Source organism: Macrosteles quadrilineatus, unplaced genomic scaffold (genome assembly GCF_028750875.1).
Source record: "Macrosteles quadrilineatus isolate MER2022 unplaced genomic scaffold, UCM_ALF_1.0 Scaffold_3__2_contigs__length_128488019, whole genome shotgun sequence".
Taxonomy (NCBI): Eukaryota; Metazoa; Arthropoda; class Insecta; order Hemiptera; family Cicadellidae; genus Macrosteles; species Macrosteles quadrilineatus.
The window spans coordinates 117,861,529-117,876,696 of NW_026542596.1; the positions used below are offsets into that span (position 1 = coordinate 117,861,529).

Consider the following 15,168-nt stretch of genomic DNA (forward strand, 5'->3'; position numbering starts at 1 on the left):
AAATGCTGGGAATATGCACCAAAGTCCACGCATCTACACCAATAGGCTACTAACAGACCGGTTTTTAGGTGATACGATGGTATCAACATTAGCAGTGCATTTATGTAGAGCACAGCCACATAACATAACCTCAAAATGCTGGGAATATACACCAAAGTCCGTCACGACCGATTTTTAGGTTATACGACAGTATCAACATTTGCTGTGCATTTATATAGATTTACAAGTGAATATATAACTGAAATGTTGATACCAGAGTGCTCCAATGTTGATAGTATCAACTTTAGACTGAGTATCAACAAGAGTAGGTAAGATTTAAGACAAGTATCAACTTAAGGCCCACTAGTATACCTATATATTTATATTTAAATATTTATATATTTATATTTAAATATTTATATATTTATATATATATATATATATATATATGTGTGTCCGTCAGCACGATAACTCGAGCAAAAATGATCCGATTTTGATGAAATTTGGTACAAACGTGTAAACGTACGTTTATTCGAACGAGTTCGCGATCCAGCATGATCGGACCATGGGAACGGGGGTTTATGGGGGGTTTTATGGGGTAAAAATAGGGTTTTCCCATTTTTGACCCAAAAAACATAAAATTTAGCAATTGCTTTCCAAACCATTTTGTAGAGCTTAAAAAAATAAATAATTTAGTATATTGAAGCGTTATTATGCGCCTAATGGTTACGGAGAAAATTCCAAAAAATTTTAAATTCCCATGTTATTCTTATGGAGAATAAGTAAACTGTTGTAGTTTGCTTGTTTGTGAACATATTTTAATCAAATTTGGAAAATGTTTTTATTTCTTACGAACTATTCACATTTTACAAAAAAAAAAAAAAAAACAGTTTTACCCTCCCTGATGCAGCAAACCTAAGTACTTGTTAAACTAATTCTATTTAAATCAAGAATAAATGTTATATTTTTAAGTAGACATTTCAGTGTAAATCCAATCAGTCAAATGGAAATTCGCTTAGTCTGCAGGTTTGCTGCGGCGGGGGTATTCAGTTTCATTTTTCTACGTATTTAGATTTTTGTTGGCAGTTCTAACTGCAGTAAACTCGTTTTTAGGCCAGAAATAAACTATTTACAACATTTGAAGAAAATCGTCGGAGCGAGATCTTGGTGCAAGCATACATACATACACACATACATACATACATACAAGCAAACCTTGCTCGTATTACAGTATAGAATATAGGATTAGTAAATCAGCTGATGGTCCAATGTAAATATAATGGAAATTACAAATTACAAGTTAAAACTTGTAACTTGTAGTTTATTATGAAACAGACCCCTGGCCGAGTGTAGAATAAAGTTAAACGTCCTTATTAGCTGCTTTAACTAAGATCAGCAGATTCTTTTAGTAAGACTATGTCTAAATACTGGATTGGTTTTCGAATGAGATGGAAAACTTATCGTAAGTTAGGGCCTAACTCAATTAAAACACAAAAATCATAACAATAATTCAGTTTTATTCTAGCTTACGATTTTAACAAAAACTAGTTATATACTCTTGCCACTGTTAGTACAAAAATACGCTATACAACAAATCTTACGATGGACAATTTCCAAAGAAATACACCTAAAAAGAATCAAAAATTCGAACGGTAAAACCAAACTTAGATCACGAGAACGAAGCTCGAGTAAAAGAAAAATATAAATAACAAAACACTGTGGCAGTCACTATACTTCACCACGAAGACAATTAATATACGATTTTTAACTATATTTCAAGCGTCATTTCTTCTAATAAGAAAAAAACTTAAGACGATTGCAATTTATAAGGTTACCTAACAATAAATATCAACTAGTATTCATATCACAGAAAAAGAACAAAACTAAATGATCAGGTACTGCAAAAAACTCGAGAAAATAATTCCTAAAAAGTCTATGAAAACGCTAAAAATCAGATCTTGATCAATGTCAAAATCTCCGGGGCGTTTTCTTTTGTTTTCTAGCCTTGTTGATTGTGTTTTCACCAAAGTGGCAGCCATTTTGGGACAGAGCTTGGTATGTGAGGCCAAAATGTTTTTCCACCTGATCGAAAAATATCTGTTCCAAAGCATCGACCGCGTCGCTGCACATTTTATCTCCCTGAAATTATATTTATTTCAAACAACAGTCTATATAGTTTTCCACACGAATACTAGAAAAATACCTGTATGGATCATAAACATAAACAAATGAAGTTTTTGGCCCGAAAGTAAACAATACCCCTAAACTAATAGTATTATAGGTAATTAACATATGGTTTTGTTTACTTTCGGGCCAAACACGTCATTTGTTAATGTTTATGATCCATATACCGGGTCTTTTCTAGTATTCGTCGTTTTCCATACTAAAAATGATTTACTGTACTATGAAGATTAAGAATTTAAAGTACTAAAGATTAAGCCACTAAGTTATTTTTAAAATAAGTGCATTCGACAATTAACTATTAGAAAATTACGTTTAAATAAAGTGTATATTTTTTATATTATTTTGCTAACATTAAAATCCAAATGGAATGTCGTACTTTTATTAACACAAGCAATCACAAATATCTAAACATACTTTTTTCAACTGCGAGGCAGTAAAAGTCTTGAGAAATTTACTATTTAATATAGAATTGATGGTCAATGGTTGATGAGAGCTACTTGCCTGAATTCACAGTGTTAAATTTAATCAAGTAATTCTGACGCAAAAATCATAGAATCATAGTCTGTATTATCTAAATATAATAAAACGGACTTTTAGTGCTCTAACTAATTTTGAAAGTTTGAAAACAAGGGTTATTAAAATAAATACCTTTAAAGGGAGAATAGTGTTCTTAATAGCAATTTCAAAGAATAGAAAAAAATCATTTTAGACCAAAAAGTTCAATTTTGTTTACTATATTAGTATTGACTATTGCCATTGCATACTCAAGTAGACATACCATCTATATGCACCAGCTGTCGCCAATATTTTATTGAAAATGAACTTAGTTATCTGAGTCAGTCACAGAATACGCTGGAGTCTACAATTCTATTGTCTACCTTATTTTTTGTAAAGTTGATGGGGCTATAGTTCACAGTAAGTAGTATCCCAATAGTTTGACTCGCCAAAAGAGTGCGTGTATTCAACATAAATTATTAGGCCTAATTTATATAGGCCCAATCTGTAAGCGGCTCACACCAACTATTTATTTATTTGCCAACAGATTTGCACCAATTTTACTGTTGTAAGTAAGCTCATTATGACTACCGGCCAAAAATAAATACTGAGTGAAAAAGATTAAGTTACAAGCATTGCAATAAGAATACAGTACATGCAAATACTTGAAATATGAATGAGCTGAGAGTAACAAGAAATAAACAACAAGAAATAATTATAATACATTAAGTATATGAAATACAAACAACTTCGACGATTTTGATTTTTAAAACTTGGGCCTACTTTAAGATGGGGATTGAATGTCTAGTTGTACCAATACTCAAAGCTACACTACACGTTCATACCTTGTTTCTACTTCTAATGTCAATGAAGTATTGGTGAAAATCCGAGAGCGCCTGATCCAAAGTGTCATAGCTTCTGTTGCTTAACTTGCATCTCATCGCTTGAAAATACAGGGGACTTCTCACCCTCAGCTCCAGCCTTGCCCCCTCCTGAAAGTGTCTTTACTGTTGAATCAGGCAACAAAAAATCAAATGGTACGTTAAGCGATCAAGATTGTTAAGATTTGGAAAATATCCCGACAATACGTAGCCCAATCCAACCAAATAGCTAATCAAATCATTAAGATTGCGTATTTCAAGAGAACGTTAGTCATTTTTTTTATAAGGGGAATAATTTAGTTGAACAAACTAAAATGATGAACTTTTTTCAGAGATGAAGTTTAAAGTTTAGCCATGAATAAAAAATTTAGGATACTAAACTTAGAAGATTTAGGATTAAGAAAAAGCGTTAATAACACTAAAGAGTTATCAAATTTGACTAGCAATATTTAGTGATTATATCTGATGTAACTGATAATTACCTTAGAACTACTTTAATAATTCTTTGTACTCAGAAAAAAAATTGTAAACTGTGTTTGTCATTTTTTTGAATCTATTGGTCCTCGCTGACAAGTTTTGTAAACTTGGCCAGGCCATGCTTGTAATATCTTAAATAAATATATTTGAATTTGAATTTTGAAAATTACCTTTTCATTTCTGATTCCATCTTCGATCAAAGTAGCAGCTGGCGTATTCCAAATGCAGTTCAGAATTTCTTCAAGTTGGCACGTGACTTTGTCGCTCATAGAAGTTGCAAACACCATAGTCTCTGGTCTACCGTGACTTGAATGACTTCTTCGATCCGCCAAGTTATAAGACTCTCGTCCATTTTTGATCTTCTTTGGTTTCTTTTGATAGTGTTCAGTGTTAGTTTTTAATAGTTGGATGGGTTTCTCAGGGTTATTTTGTACCATACCGTCTTTGTTTTGTTCAGTAACATCTCGTGTAGAATGGGTCAACGCAAATTGAGGTTGAAGACTTTGTTTATCTTGTCCGTTACAACCGTCACTTGGGTTAGTCCGTTCAACTTGGTCTTGTACTTTATCTTCCACAGCAGAACTCTTCAACGACTGTTCACCCTCTAGAGAAATTTTCTTTAACGAATCAACTAGCCAATCTGTCGATTTATTTTTCAGCTCGACAATTATTGATGGATCGGTTTCAGAACTACCACTGCTCGAAGGACTTGAGATATCGAAATCGTTATTTACTTTCATGTCGTCTCCAATTAAACCGTTCCAGTTGTTGTCGTCAAGCAGAAAGTGTGACGTTGTAGACACTTCAGAAGACTTCAAGTTTGAAACGTCATCCACGTTATTACCTAAATACGATTCTTTTAAACACCCTACCATAGAATTGTCTGATACAAGGGTGTTATCAGTATCTTCGATACATTTTGATACTTTTAATTTCGAATATCCAGTTTGTAACTCGATACTCGGCTGTTGAGAGTCGGACTGTTGAGTAGTGTAAAGGAAAGGGATTCCGACAATTGGAATATCTGAGATAGGAACAGAATTACTCACCGTTTTCTGAATACAAGGTGGTTTCTGTGGTGGAGCATATTGGCCAGGTTTCATATAACTGTTTTTAGCTAGGTTTCCATCAAAATCAAGGTCAGTACAGAGTATCGGGTTTGGCTTTGGCTTCTCCAAACAGCTGCTGACAGCATTTTGGTAAGGATTGGAGTTGACGTGGGAAAACTGGTTATTGATTAGAGGAGAGGTTACAGGCATCGTCTGCTGGATATTCACTGGAAAACAGTTGCTCATGGAGAGGGCAAATGGGTTCCCAAAGGAAGCACACATTTCGTTTGCAGGAGGCACAGAGCTTGTTTCACATCCAATGTTGAAAAGATTTCCATTGGGTGTACTAAGATTGCCTTCAAAGAAGCCTGAATTGTAACAGTTTTGACGTTGTGGTGCAGATGGAAACAAGCTTACTCCATGTTGAGTCAATTGACAGTTGTTTGATGATCCCATACTTACTTTAGACAGATCGAAATTAACATTAACATCACCTTCACCCCGTCCCAAGATTGGGTAGTTTTTATGATCATTCGTCGATGAAAATTTCTGTTTTAGTCCACCTGGAGTAAAATTGAGTTTGGAAGATTTTTTATTCTCCATTGCCATTCTTTCTGAATCCATTCTTTCCGAGAGGAATCGGCGTTGTTTCCAACGTCTTTCTTGAACGTTTGCGTCTGCAACTGTTGTATTGGGAATCGGAGTTTGAAATTGGCCAGCTTTGGACAAAGGATCTTTTCTTTGTTGCAAATGAGAGCCTACAGCAGCTATTGCAGGTCTTGAGGGGATCATTGATTCGTAGCATCCATTTGAATTTGGAACATTTCTGGCTGACAACTCCTTCAGCACACGTATCAGCCGGTCAACGAACAGTCTAGAGGTGCTTTGCCATTGTGCGAATTCCTCTAGTATAGAGTGATCAATATTACGGGTTTCCAATAAATGTTTGAACTCTTGTCGTTCGAAATGAGCACTAAGCTTGATCCATGAATTACAAATATCTATGACGGATAAGGCAGTGTCCGAAACAATACTTTCGTTTTCCTTTTGTAGCCTCACCGCTGCAAAAATCGCTTTCGTCGTTTTGTCCACTTCCATCTCAACATGAGGTAATGCAGACTTGGACTCTTTGAGAATATTCTCAATGTCATAGCATCCCCTTAAAGCTGTTTCTCGAAACATTATAGTTTCATGGTTTTTATGGGATTTCAAACTAACACCATCATCACTGTTGAACGTACGCGAGGAATTGAAGGACCCGAAGATGTTAATACATCTCTCGGAGTGTTTTTCGTTTAACTTCAAATTCAAAGAGGAACAGTTGAACATGGATTTGCTCTCTCGTAATGAAACAACACTTGATGTTGTAGGCAGATGCGACAGATTGGATTGACTGATTTTCGTTTTGCCATGATCTTGCAGTGTACCATTTCGGAATGTATCATTGTAATGACTATCTTTTGAAGAATCGCTCTTAAAACTTGGCGCGGAGTATTTGGAAGAAGAAAGAGAAGAGTCTTCGTCAGCCGAATCAGTAGTACTACCTGGTTCACTTGACTGCTTTCCCCTTTGTGAATTCGGAGGGCTACATATGAAGGAGACTATATTTTCACCCCCAACATCGAACTCAAAATGATGGTCTACGTCTCTTTTCTTTTCCAGTCTTTCTACTGTTTCTTTACTGGCCAAGGCTTTCAAGTTTTGCTTACACTGAAATCTATTGCAGTGAGTAGGCCTTTTTAGGACTTTTATCGTGGATGGAGTGACACATGACTGCTTTTCCCAAGGACTTTCAGGACAGATCATATTGGGTTCTTTGAGGATCGCACTGTTCCTAAGAAGTTTCACGTCACCATTACAATGGCCAACGTTACATTGAGAAACATTTTCATCCAAATTCAACGAGGGAGCTAAAGCGTGGAATTTACTGTTGGGCAAAGAAGATGAGTTTGTCTCCAAACTAAGATAGTTACTTTTTGAACTACTTATTTTAAGATCGAAACACCTAGACGGTTTTTTGGTCAAAAAACTTAAATTCTCTTCGAGAAACTTCAGATGGTACTCCGGATTTAGCATAAAAATGGTTTGTCTTCCGTCTTCTTTCAAACGGTGCAAAATTCGAAAATTGGCATTGCAATGGTTTTTTATGTACGATGAAAATTTAGGCAGTTTTTGGACTAAGGAAGACTCTGAAACATGAAATAATCACAAATTGACTGAAATGGCAAAATTATAACCAAATGAAAACAATTCAATAAATTGTATAACACCTAGTAAAATAATAATGTTATAACAACTGGTTATACCTTCAAATTTTACTCCTATTTAAAACAAAAAAAGTTGGAACTCAATTAATTTTTTTGCGTCTATGTTAAAGGAAAAATATCAGAGTAAACTAAACTTAACGTTTTCACACCAACAAATGGCTAATTGGAAACCTCAATTTCATTACCTATAACATTTTAACTTCTTGACATCGAAGTACAGCCATTCGTGTAGTAGCAAAAACAGCATTAATTCCATAGGATTTTAGTATGCTTCACTTAGTTATCAGAAATCGTTGGCTTAACAAACTTAAACAAAAACTAACTTAATGTTTGTAAAAACAAGAAACATTCCAAACTAAAAGTAATTAACTTTATCCCTATTTAGTGCATTAAAGCGCTTGTATAAACCATGTGAAATAAATTCCTTACCGATAGAAGAAAAATCGTTTCTCCACAAATTACGTAATTTGTTCTCGTCTTGCATAGAAACCAACTTTGTATCCTGAAAATTAAAACTAGATTACAGAGACAGCAGAGATACAAGACCATCTATGCTGATACATACTTTAATACTTTTATTACTTTTTAATGAAATGGTGACCATACAAAGTAGGTATTTTAAGCCAAGTAATGGAGATGAGTGTAGGATAGATACTTCAAATCGAACTTGGACATACATATATATTTCTTTTCGCACTGGTGTTGCAGCCCTACAATACTCCCCTCACCACTACAAATGGGCAACAGATCAACTATTGCCAATGTTCCATAAGGATGATAAATTCATTAAGGGAGAATGATTTTTCTATGATATGAACTAGTCTTTTTGAGCCTTTTGAGAAAGATCTGTGCAGTTATTTTCAACCGTAGCACCAGAAACAACGCTCTCGTTCATTTTAAATAATACAGTGAAATTACAACTTTTTAATCACTAGCAGAAATCGCTCGGCCTTCACACTGGCAATCCTTTCGATGATAGCATATATGATAAGATGTATTAAGGTTACACTAGTGTACATGTTGCTCGAATTCGATCAGTTGCAAAGTATTAAAGGAGTTATTCCAAAACGAATAACAGTCATATTTACAATGAGTTTAAAAGAGTCAACTCAAAGATTACCGGCGTGTAACTCAGACCACGATTATCTTCGTTATTGATAAACCTAAAGCATTCCGGCCGGTTTTCTCCTTCTCAAAATGCCTCGCTGTACAGGCAACACAGGTCATTGATAGAGGGCCAATTGAGAACGAAAAGTCGTTTGGGGTAGTGTTAGGGCGCATTTGTAACCTAATAGTTGAGATTGTCCAGGGTCAGGTGCTGACTGTGATGAGTTAAGCCTATTACGCGCCACTGTTCTGTAGCTGTGACCGCGTAATCACGATTACGCCTCCAGTCTATGTTTCGTTGTCGTCACGTCGGAGGTATTTAAAAGAAAAAACAACAAATAAACAAATTATAGCTACACAAAACAAAGATAAATGCACAAATTTAAGTTACAATCATGCTAACACGACCCGTCATAGCGACACAAATCAATGATAAATACACAAATTTAAGATACAATCATACTAACACGATCCGCCTTGGGGGATTATGTTTACATAAACTCAAACAGTAAATAAATGTACTCGATGCGTTTCATTGAATTGAAAAATAAGTAACAGTAATTAAATTATACAGTTGATCAAAATGTAAACAATTATGTTCTTTATAAGGATAACATGGGAACTTTCAAACCCACTGGAGCAGAGCCCAAGGGACTTTAAAAAAAATGTAATCTACGCGACACTCTCTTTCCAATGAGACGTCAATGGACAAAATCGGTTAAGAAAAGGCGGAGGAGTTCAACCGACAAAGTTTCATGTAGCGTATTAGTTATATAGATTGGTTTTAAAGTAATAAAGAAGCTTGATTTATGTAATGTGAAGTTCAAACCTAATATCTTAATTTCTCAGCATTTGATAAAGAGATTAAAATCTATATCGAGTTTGCATACGTAATCGACAAGAAGACCATGCAACAAAATGTAATAAAGTACACGAAAGACATAGTTTGAGATAAATATTTAAGTGATTTTGAAATTCTGAAAATACATTTTTATTTTATTCATAATTTGCCTCCAGGATTGATTAGACAGGAGGTTACCAACCTGCTGTTGTCAGAAAATCCAATATTTGTCGTGGATGACTAGTTTCAGGGTTAAAATCTCATTTTAAAATCATTTTCTCGTCAAACGTTATGTTCTTGCACTTTCCTTCCTGCAAGAAATTACTACTAGGCCTACCCGAAACTGGAAACTAGTCATCCACGGCAAATATGGGATTCATTGACAACAGGCTAGTAACCTTATTTTTTTCATACATTTTTTATTACTATTAAGTATCATTATAAAACAAGTTTTAGGCTGCAATCATTTGTTTGTATTTTATAGTGAGTAGGCCTAGTATTAGAATAATAATTCAATATAATATTTTAATGAGGACAAAACACTACTAGATTTGGCTGACGATTGTTCTACATTTGTCAAAATTCCTCAATTTCATATAATCTCATCTTTACTCATTTGAAAAGGAAAAACTAGACGAATTTTCATTTTAAACAAAAATCTGGATTTCGTTATACATAGTTATACCAAACAAAAAAATCTACTATGCATTCACAAAAGAACTACACAAAACTGACTGAAATATAATACAAATCTTCCTTCTGATTCATTATTTTTTCTTATGTGGAAAGCTAAAAGGGACCTCTTGTCGGCGATGCAAGATTTTCAGTACGGCCGATATAAGTAATTAAGGTCGAAAATATTGAAATTCGCGTTTTTATCGATTGTTATAGGCCTACCTCATTATCATAGAACAGGACAGTATCGGTTAAAATATCGAGTTGAAGATGTAAAAAGTCGAAATATATAATTTTGTTAGCCTCTGCACGGTCTGAGAAAAGGTACCTCTTGTCGCTCAATGTTATGCCGCCATAACGACAAGAGGTCCAATTTCTAATATTCCCTTTATAAACAGACTTTTGTCCAAAAAAAAATCTCCTGCATTCTAGTGAAATTTAGAGAACTAAAACAAAGTTCAGTTTACGGAGAGCAAAATATCTCACAAATTTTGTGGTCCCGACAAGAGGTACTTATCTTATGGAGAAATAACATAGGGCCGACAAGAGGCCCCTTTTCTGAAATGCGATTTTTACAACATGCTTTAATAAAACAATTGTTTAAATGAAGACTACCGGGAATCAAGACAAAAATTTGTTTTGCCCCCAAAGAGGACATTATAAGCTTTCTTTTCATACCAAAATTGTTTCTTAAATACGAAAAACTGTTTTTATGCGTATTTGAAGTTTTCAAAATAGTTTTTCTCAAAATGACCCTTTTCCATAACTAAATTTCAAAGTCCTATAACTTCAACAAAATAATCGTAAATACATGGGACTTGCACCAAGTGATTCGGAATTTAATAAGGAATTCAAATATATATATATATATATATAACTTAAAATCGAATTTTCTCGACAAGAAGTCCTTGTTCGCTTTCCACATCACTAATATTGGAGGGAAAAACGATTCACTTGAAATAAACAGCAACACTAAGTTGTTGTACAGGGAGAGAAAGTAAAAAATCCAATTTTACTTTGAATTATCAAGAAAACTTTATCGTAACGTAGAGTTAAGTTTAAATGGGTTAAGACTGAAAGCCCGAGAGGTATAGAAATGATGGAACAAACGTTTACTCTGCGCCTCATAAGATAATAATACTATGAATAGTGTTTGTGTACTTCAAAAAGTGCAAAAATATGTATTCGTATTCAATACCAAAGATCCACCCGTTACTAACCAGTAAAGACAACAGTTTAACTCAGAATTTAAAGTAATTTTTGTTTTTACGGAACTTATAATACTAAAACTAATAAAATTTGACTAGCCATAGATGTACAAATATATGACTTACGTCTTTACCTTCCAATACAATGTTAATAGGTCCCACTATATACGAAAATAGTCACAATGTTTATATTGTCACCATTGTTTTTCATTATGTTTTTAACCTCATTAAATTAAAATAACAGCTACAGCTGATAACTTTAAATGTCGAGGGAATGATTTGGATTTGAGAAGCTTTTTGAATGAGACTCGACAATTAATTATTGTAAGGATTATTTGCTTACAGGTGTAAAATTCAAACTCGAATGTAATAGGCCTAGTTAAAATTTTAGAAACCGAGAACCTTTTAGAAACCGTGCAAAAACCTACTCATGAAATGCCAATTAAGATAAAAATAATGATAGAATTTCCTCGTATTACCCATAATACGTGCATTAGGCCTACACAAAAAAATATGGATCTTTCATAACACATTTATTTCTGCACGTCAAGTGTTCTCGTATAATTATGTATGTGATACTCGCTATTTATGCCAATCAAGGATCTGACCTGATTGCGTTGTCATTGAAAAGAAAGATGTTGTTTTACATAACAAAAGATGTATTGTAAAAAATAGTGTCATTTAATCAGCTTATAAATATTGAGAGAACATAGAACAGAAGTCGAAAAAAGAGAAGAACTATTTTCCCATTAAAATTACTCAAGTGGTACAACATATAAAATTGAAAATAGTGAATTAATCAATCAGCTGACTCAGTTGTTCAGACTTGTGTTTACATTGATTTTAACTGTCAAATTTTGCTTTGTTATTTTTTGTGTTATGTAAACATTAACTTACTTGATCTGAGGAGGTTAGGTTAGGAAGTTGGGTTAACCTAGGTTAAGTTTTAATCTAACTTAACCCAACCCGACCGCTTATTGTAGGGTCACTGTGCTAAAGCTTATTGTTACCCGCTTCTACGGCGACAGAGCGTATACAATTTATGACATTTTATTTAAATAATTACGCGTTAGCGCAAAAAAGCGTAAGCGTTGTCTTCGAATTTTCCGTGTTCCTGGTCTTTTCCAAACGATTTTTTAAAATTCAGAGTACTATTTTCACCATAAAGGAAAATGTTTTTATTTGAATGTTGCGTTTGAGAAGGGAACCCATTTCAGACCTGGGCTCAGGCTGATCCTGCATTTCCAGTACTGTAAGCATACATGTTACTAGTTGTTGCATAGATCCGATCTACAGAAGCAAAGTATTGTAAGCGAATTGGCCTCGTGTACGATTACCTACGAGTGGCCAACGGAGATTCCAAGTCAAAACCTATTTTCACCAAAATGCCGCTATAAAAAGCCGCTCAAGTAAGTCATTTGATGAGATGTTCATAATAAAATGCCAGAGGAACAGCACCAAACGTGCGGAGCATCCAGAAAAACTCAAGAAGACAGAGATGAAGTTGAGTGATTTTCAAATAGAAGTGATGGTAAGTGAGGTGCAGTCCAGGGAATGTTTGTTGAATGGCCAGCATGGAGGTTTTAAAAACACTTCAGTCACCAGAAAAAGTTGGGACGAAGTGGGAGCTTAGTCTGTCATAAAAGAGAATAATTTATTGTTAGATAACAACAATAGCATGAATGATGTCTTGCGGGTCAGCACAGTTTTCCATCAGACTAAACTGACTCCTATAACAGGGGAAATTCGATGAGCGTTTATCTCGATGCCCCTATCGTACGTACCACGAATAATAGAAAAGACCCGATATGGAGCTTAAACATAAACAAATGACGTTTTTGGCCCGAAAGTAAACATTTGCCATTAGCTGTATGGAGTATTAATTAACAGCTGTATGTCTAAGGAATAAGTCGGCCTTAGTCACTAACAAGACTACTAGATCGCGCGATTCATCCTACACTCATCTCCATTCATACTTGGCTAAAAATACCTAGGCCCCTACTTTGTATGGTCGCCATTTCGTTGAAAAGTGTTAAAGTATTATTTAAGTTAACATTGTTTAAATGGAGCTGTCTAAACCATGTTAATGCCATAAGTATAGGATTCTGGCCAAAAACGTCATTTGTTTATGTTTATGATCCATACCGGTATTTTTCTAGTATATTCGTGGTACGTACCCAAGGCCTTACGTAAGTTAACTAGACGTAACTCTAGGCAACCCCGAGTTACTTGAGGCACTTGTTTTTTCTATGTTCCGCGCATGGGTTCGGGGACTGTGGATAGGAAAATCTTAAGTTAAAAGAGGCCTTTATTTAATAAACAAGTTGTCAATTTAACGGATTGGACCAGCCACTCTCCAAAGTCAGAGTTGGCAACAACTAAACTTAATGACACTATACAATTAATACGTTTGTGATTGAAAATGAATTAGAGTATCAACTAGGGTATACAGTAAACATACCTTTTTATCTCTTGACGAAGATCCATTACGACTATTCATACCTTCTTAGGCACTTTCATAAATGTATAATGGAACAAGATAATGACCATAGGCTCTTCAAATAAACACTATTGCTGATGGAATTTCAAAATAATGATATCCATGATAAGGTAAACAAACACCATACTATCAGATAAACATTTTCAACGGAATCTTTTTCGTTTTAATACTATTTAGATCTAAAGATAAACTTTATTGTATACGTAAATGAAATAAATACTACACGTGTGTAAGACAAAAATATTCCGTCAACAATTAATAATGATGATCACATGTTAGTCAGTGCTACCAAAACAGAAATTAAATTAATATTAAAATGTAGATCATGCTGGCATTGTCTTTGATTATAAAAACAACAACATTGCTTATTATATTAATTATATAAAATTATGCTATATTATATAACATAATGTTGAAATTAGATAGTAACAAAACCAGGGTCTCTACCGTTCCTTTACAAAAACGTAAAAACAACTAATAGCATAAATAAAACAACAGAAATACATAATCATATTACATATCAACATAAAAACGCGTCGTATAATTAGTATAGTTCATGAAACAATTTTGTGCGGCTTAAAATATCTCATAATCATAAGAGTAGTTCAACAAGTGTGCTAATTATAGCGATCTGGTCAAATGGATTCAAGGGCAAAGGCCCATTGTTGACACAAGTATAAACTGCATATTTACTCTTCTTGCTGTTGCCCAACAAGACTCAATTTCAAATCTTATCTCACTCGTGGGATGGAGTGGCTTTTGTTTATGTTTCTATATTGTGCATTAGAGCATATATTGTAAAGTGTATGCATTATTATCAGGAGGGTTATCCCCCAGAAACAGAAAGCTTCGTCTGGTTCACAAACGGCACCCTCGTCAATGGAATATCAGGCTTCGTATATACAGTCAATCGCCCAGAACAAAACATTTACCAGTCTAGTATGATACAGTAAGTTATCATTGGCTTGTGCCAACCTTGGACTAGCTACAGGAATATATTGATCTTGTCTGAATGTCTGGCTCTTGACTCAACTGAAGTCACTTCAAAGCTAGTTTTGGAGTGATTCAACGCCCTCTGCAAACTTACCACACGCAACTCTGTAACTCTCGGCTGGGTTTCATGTAGGCATGGGTGGCAACGAGTATGACGTCATGCTAGAAAAGAAATGCGAACATGCCATTCCTTAGATCGGAGCCCTTCTGTGGTATCAGCAAAGCAAACCGCTAATCATGCAATCAACAGATGGTCCAGGAAACAATACTTCGAGCTTAGGTGGAATTATTCTGGACAAATTATTTGACAAGAAGTTGCTCGCAGAACCTAGAACCATAGACTAACCAAGGGAGTATGTTTTATCTATGCTAGAACCCTTTTCACTCACTTGCTGTTAAAGCTGGGCTGAGGGCAGGTCAATCATGTACTTGCTCTCATCACTGGACATGGTCATTTCAGTGAACACGTCCACACTCTAGGTATCAACGACAATCAGGAGGGTCGACTTTGC

At 34.7% G+C, this 15,168-nt stretch overlaps 1 protein-coding gene and 1 long non-coding RNA gene across 2 annotated transcripts; both read right to left on the minus strand.

Annotated features, from left to right (window-relative positions):
- Positions 1-1,545: 1,545 nt before the first annotated feature.
- LOC128989753 (uncharacterized) lies at positions 1,546-6,965 on the minus strand. The gene is made up of 3 exons (XM_054411788.1): positions 4,187-6,965; positions 3,504-3,650; positions 1,546-2,118 (listed from the first exon to the last, which is right to left on the minus strand). Exons 1-3 carry the CDS (start codon positions 6,869-6,871, stop codon positions 1,948-1,950), a joined length of 3,003 nt encoding a protein of 1,000 aa, XP_054267763.1. The 5' UTR covers positions 6,872-6,965; the 3' UTR covers positions 1,546-1,947.
- Positions 6,966-7,094: 129 nt separating this feature from the next.
- On the minus strand, positions 7,095-13,867 carry LOC128988485 (uncharacterized). The gene is made up of 3 exons (XR_008490386.1): positions 13,625-13,867; positions 7,762-7,834; positions 7,095-7,254 (listed from the first exon to the last, which is right to left on the minus strand). It is a non-coding gene; the product is annotated as an uncharacterized LOC128988485 (long non-coding RNA).
- Positions 13,868-15,168: the final 1,301 nt, after the last annotated feature.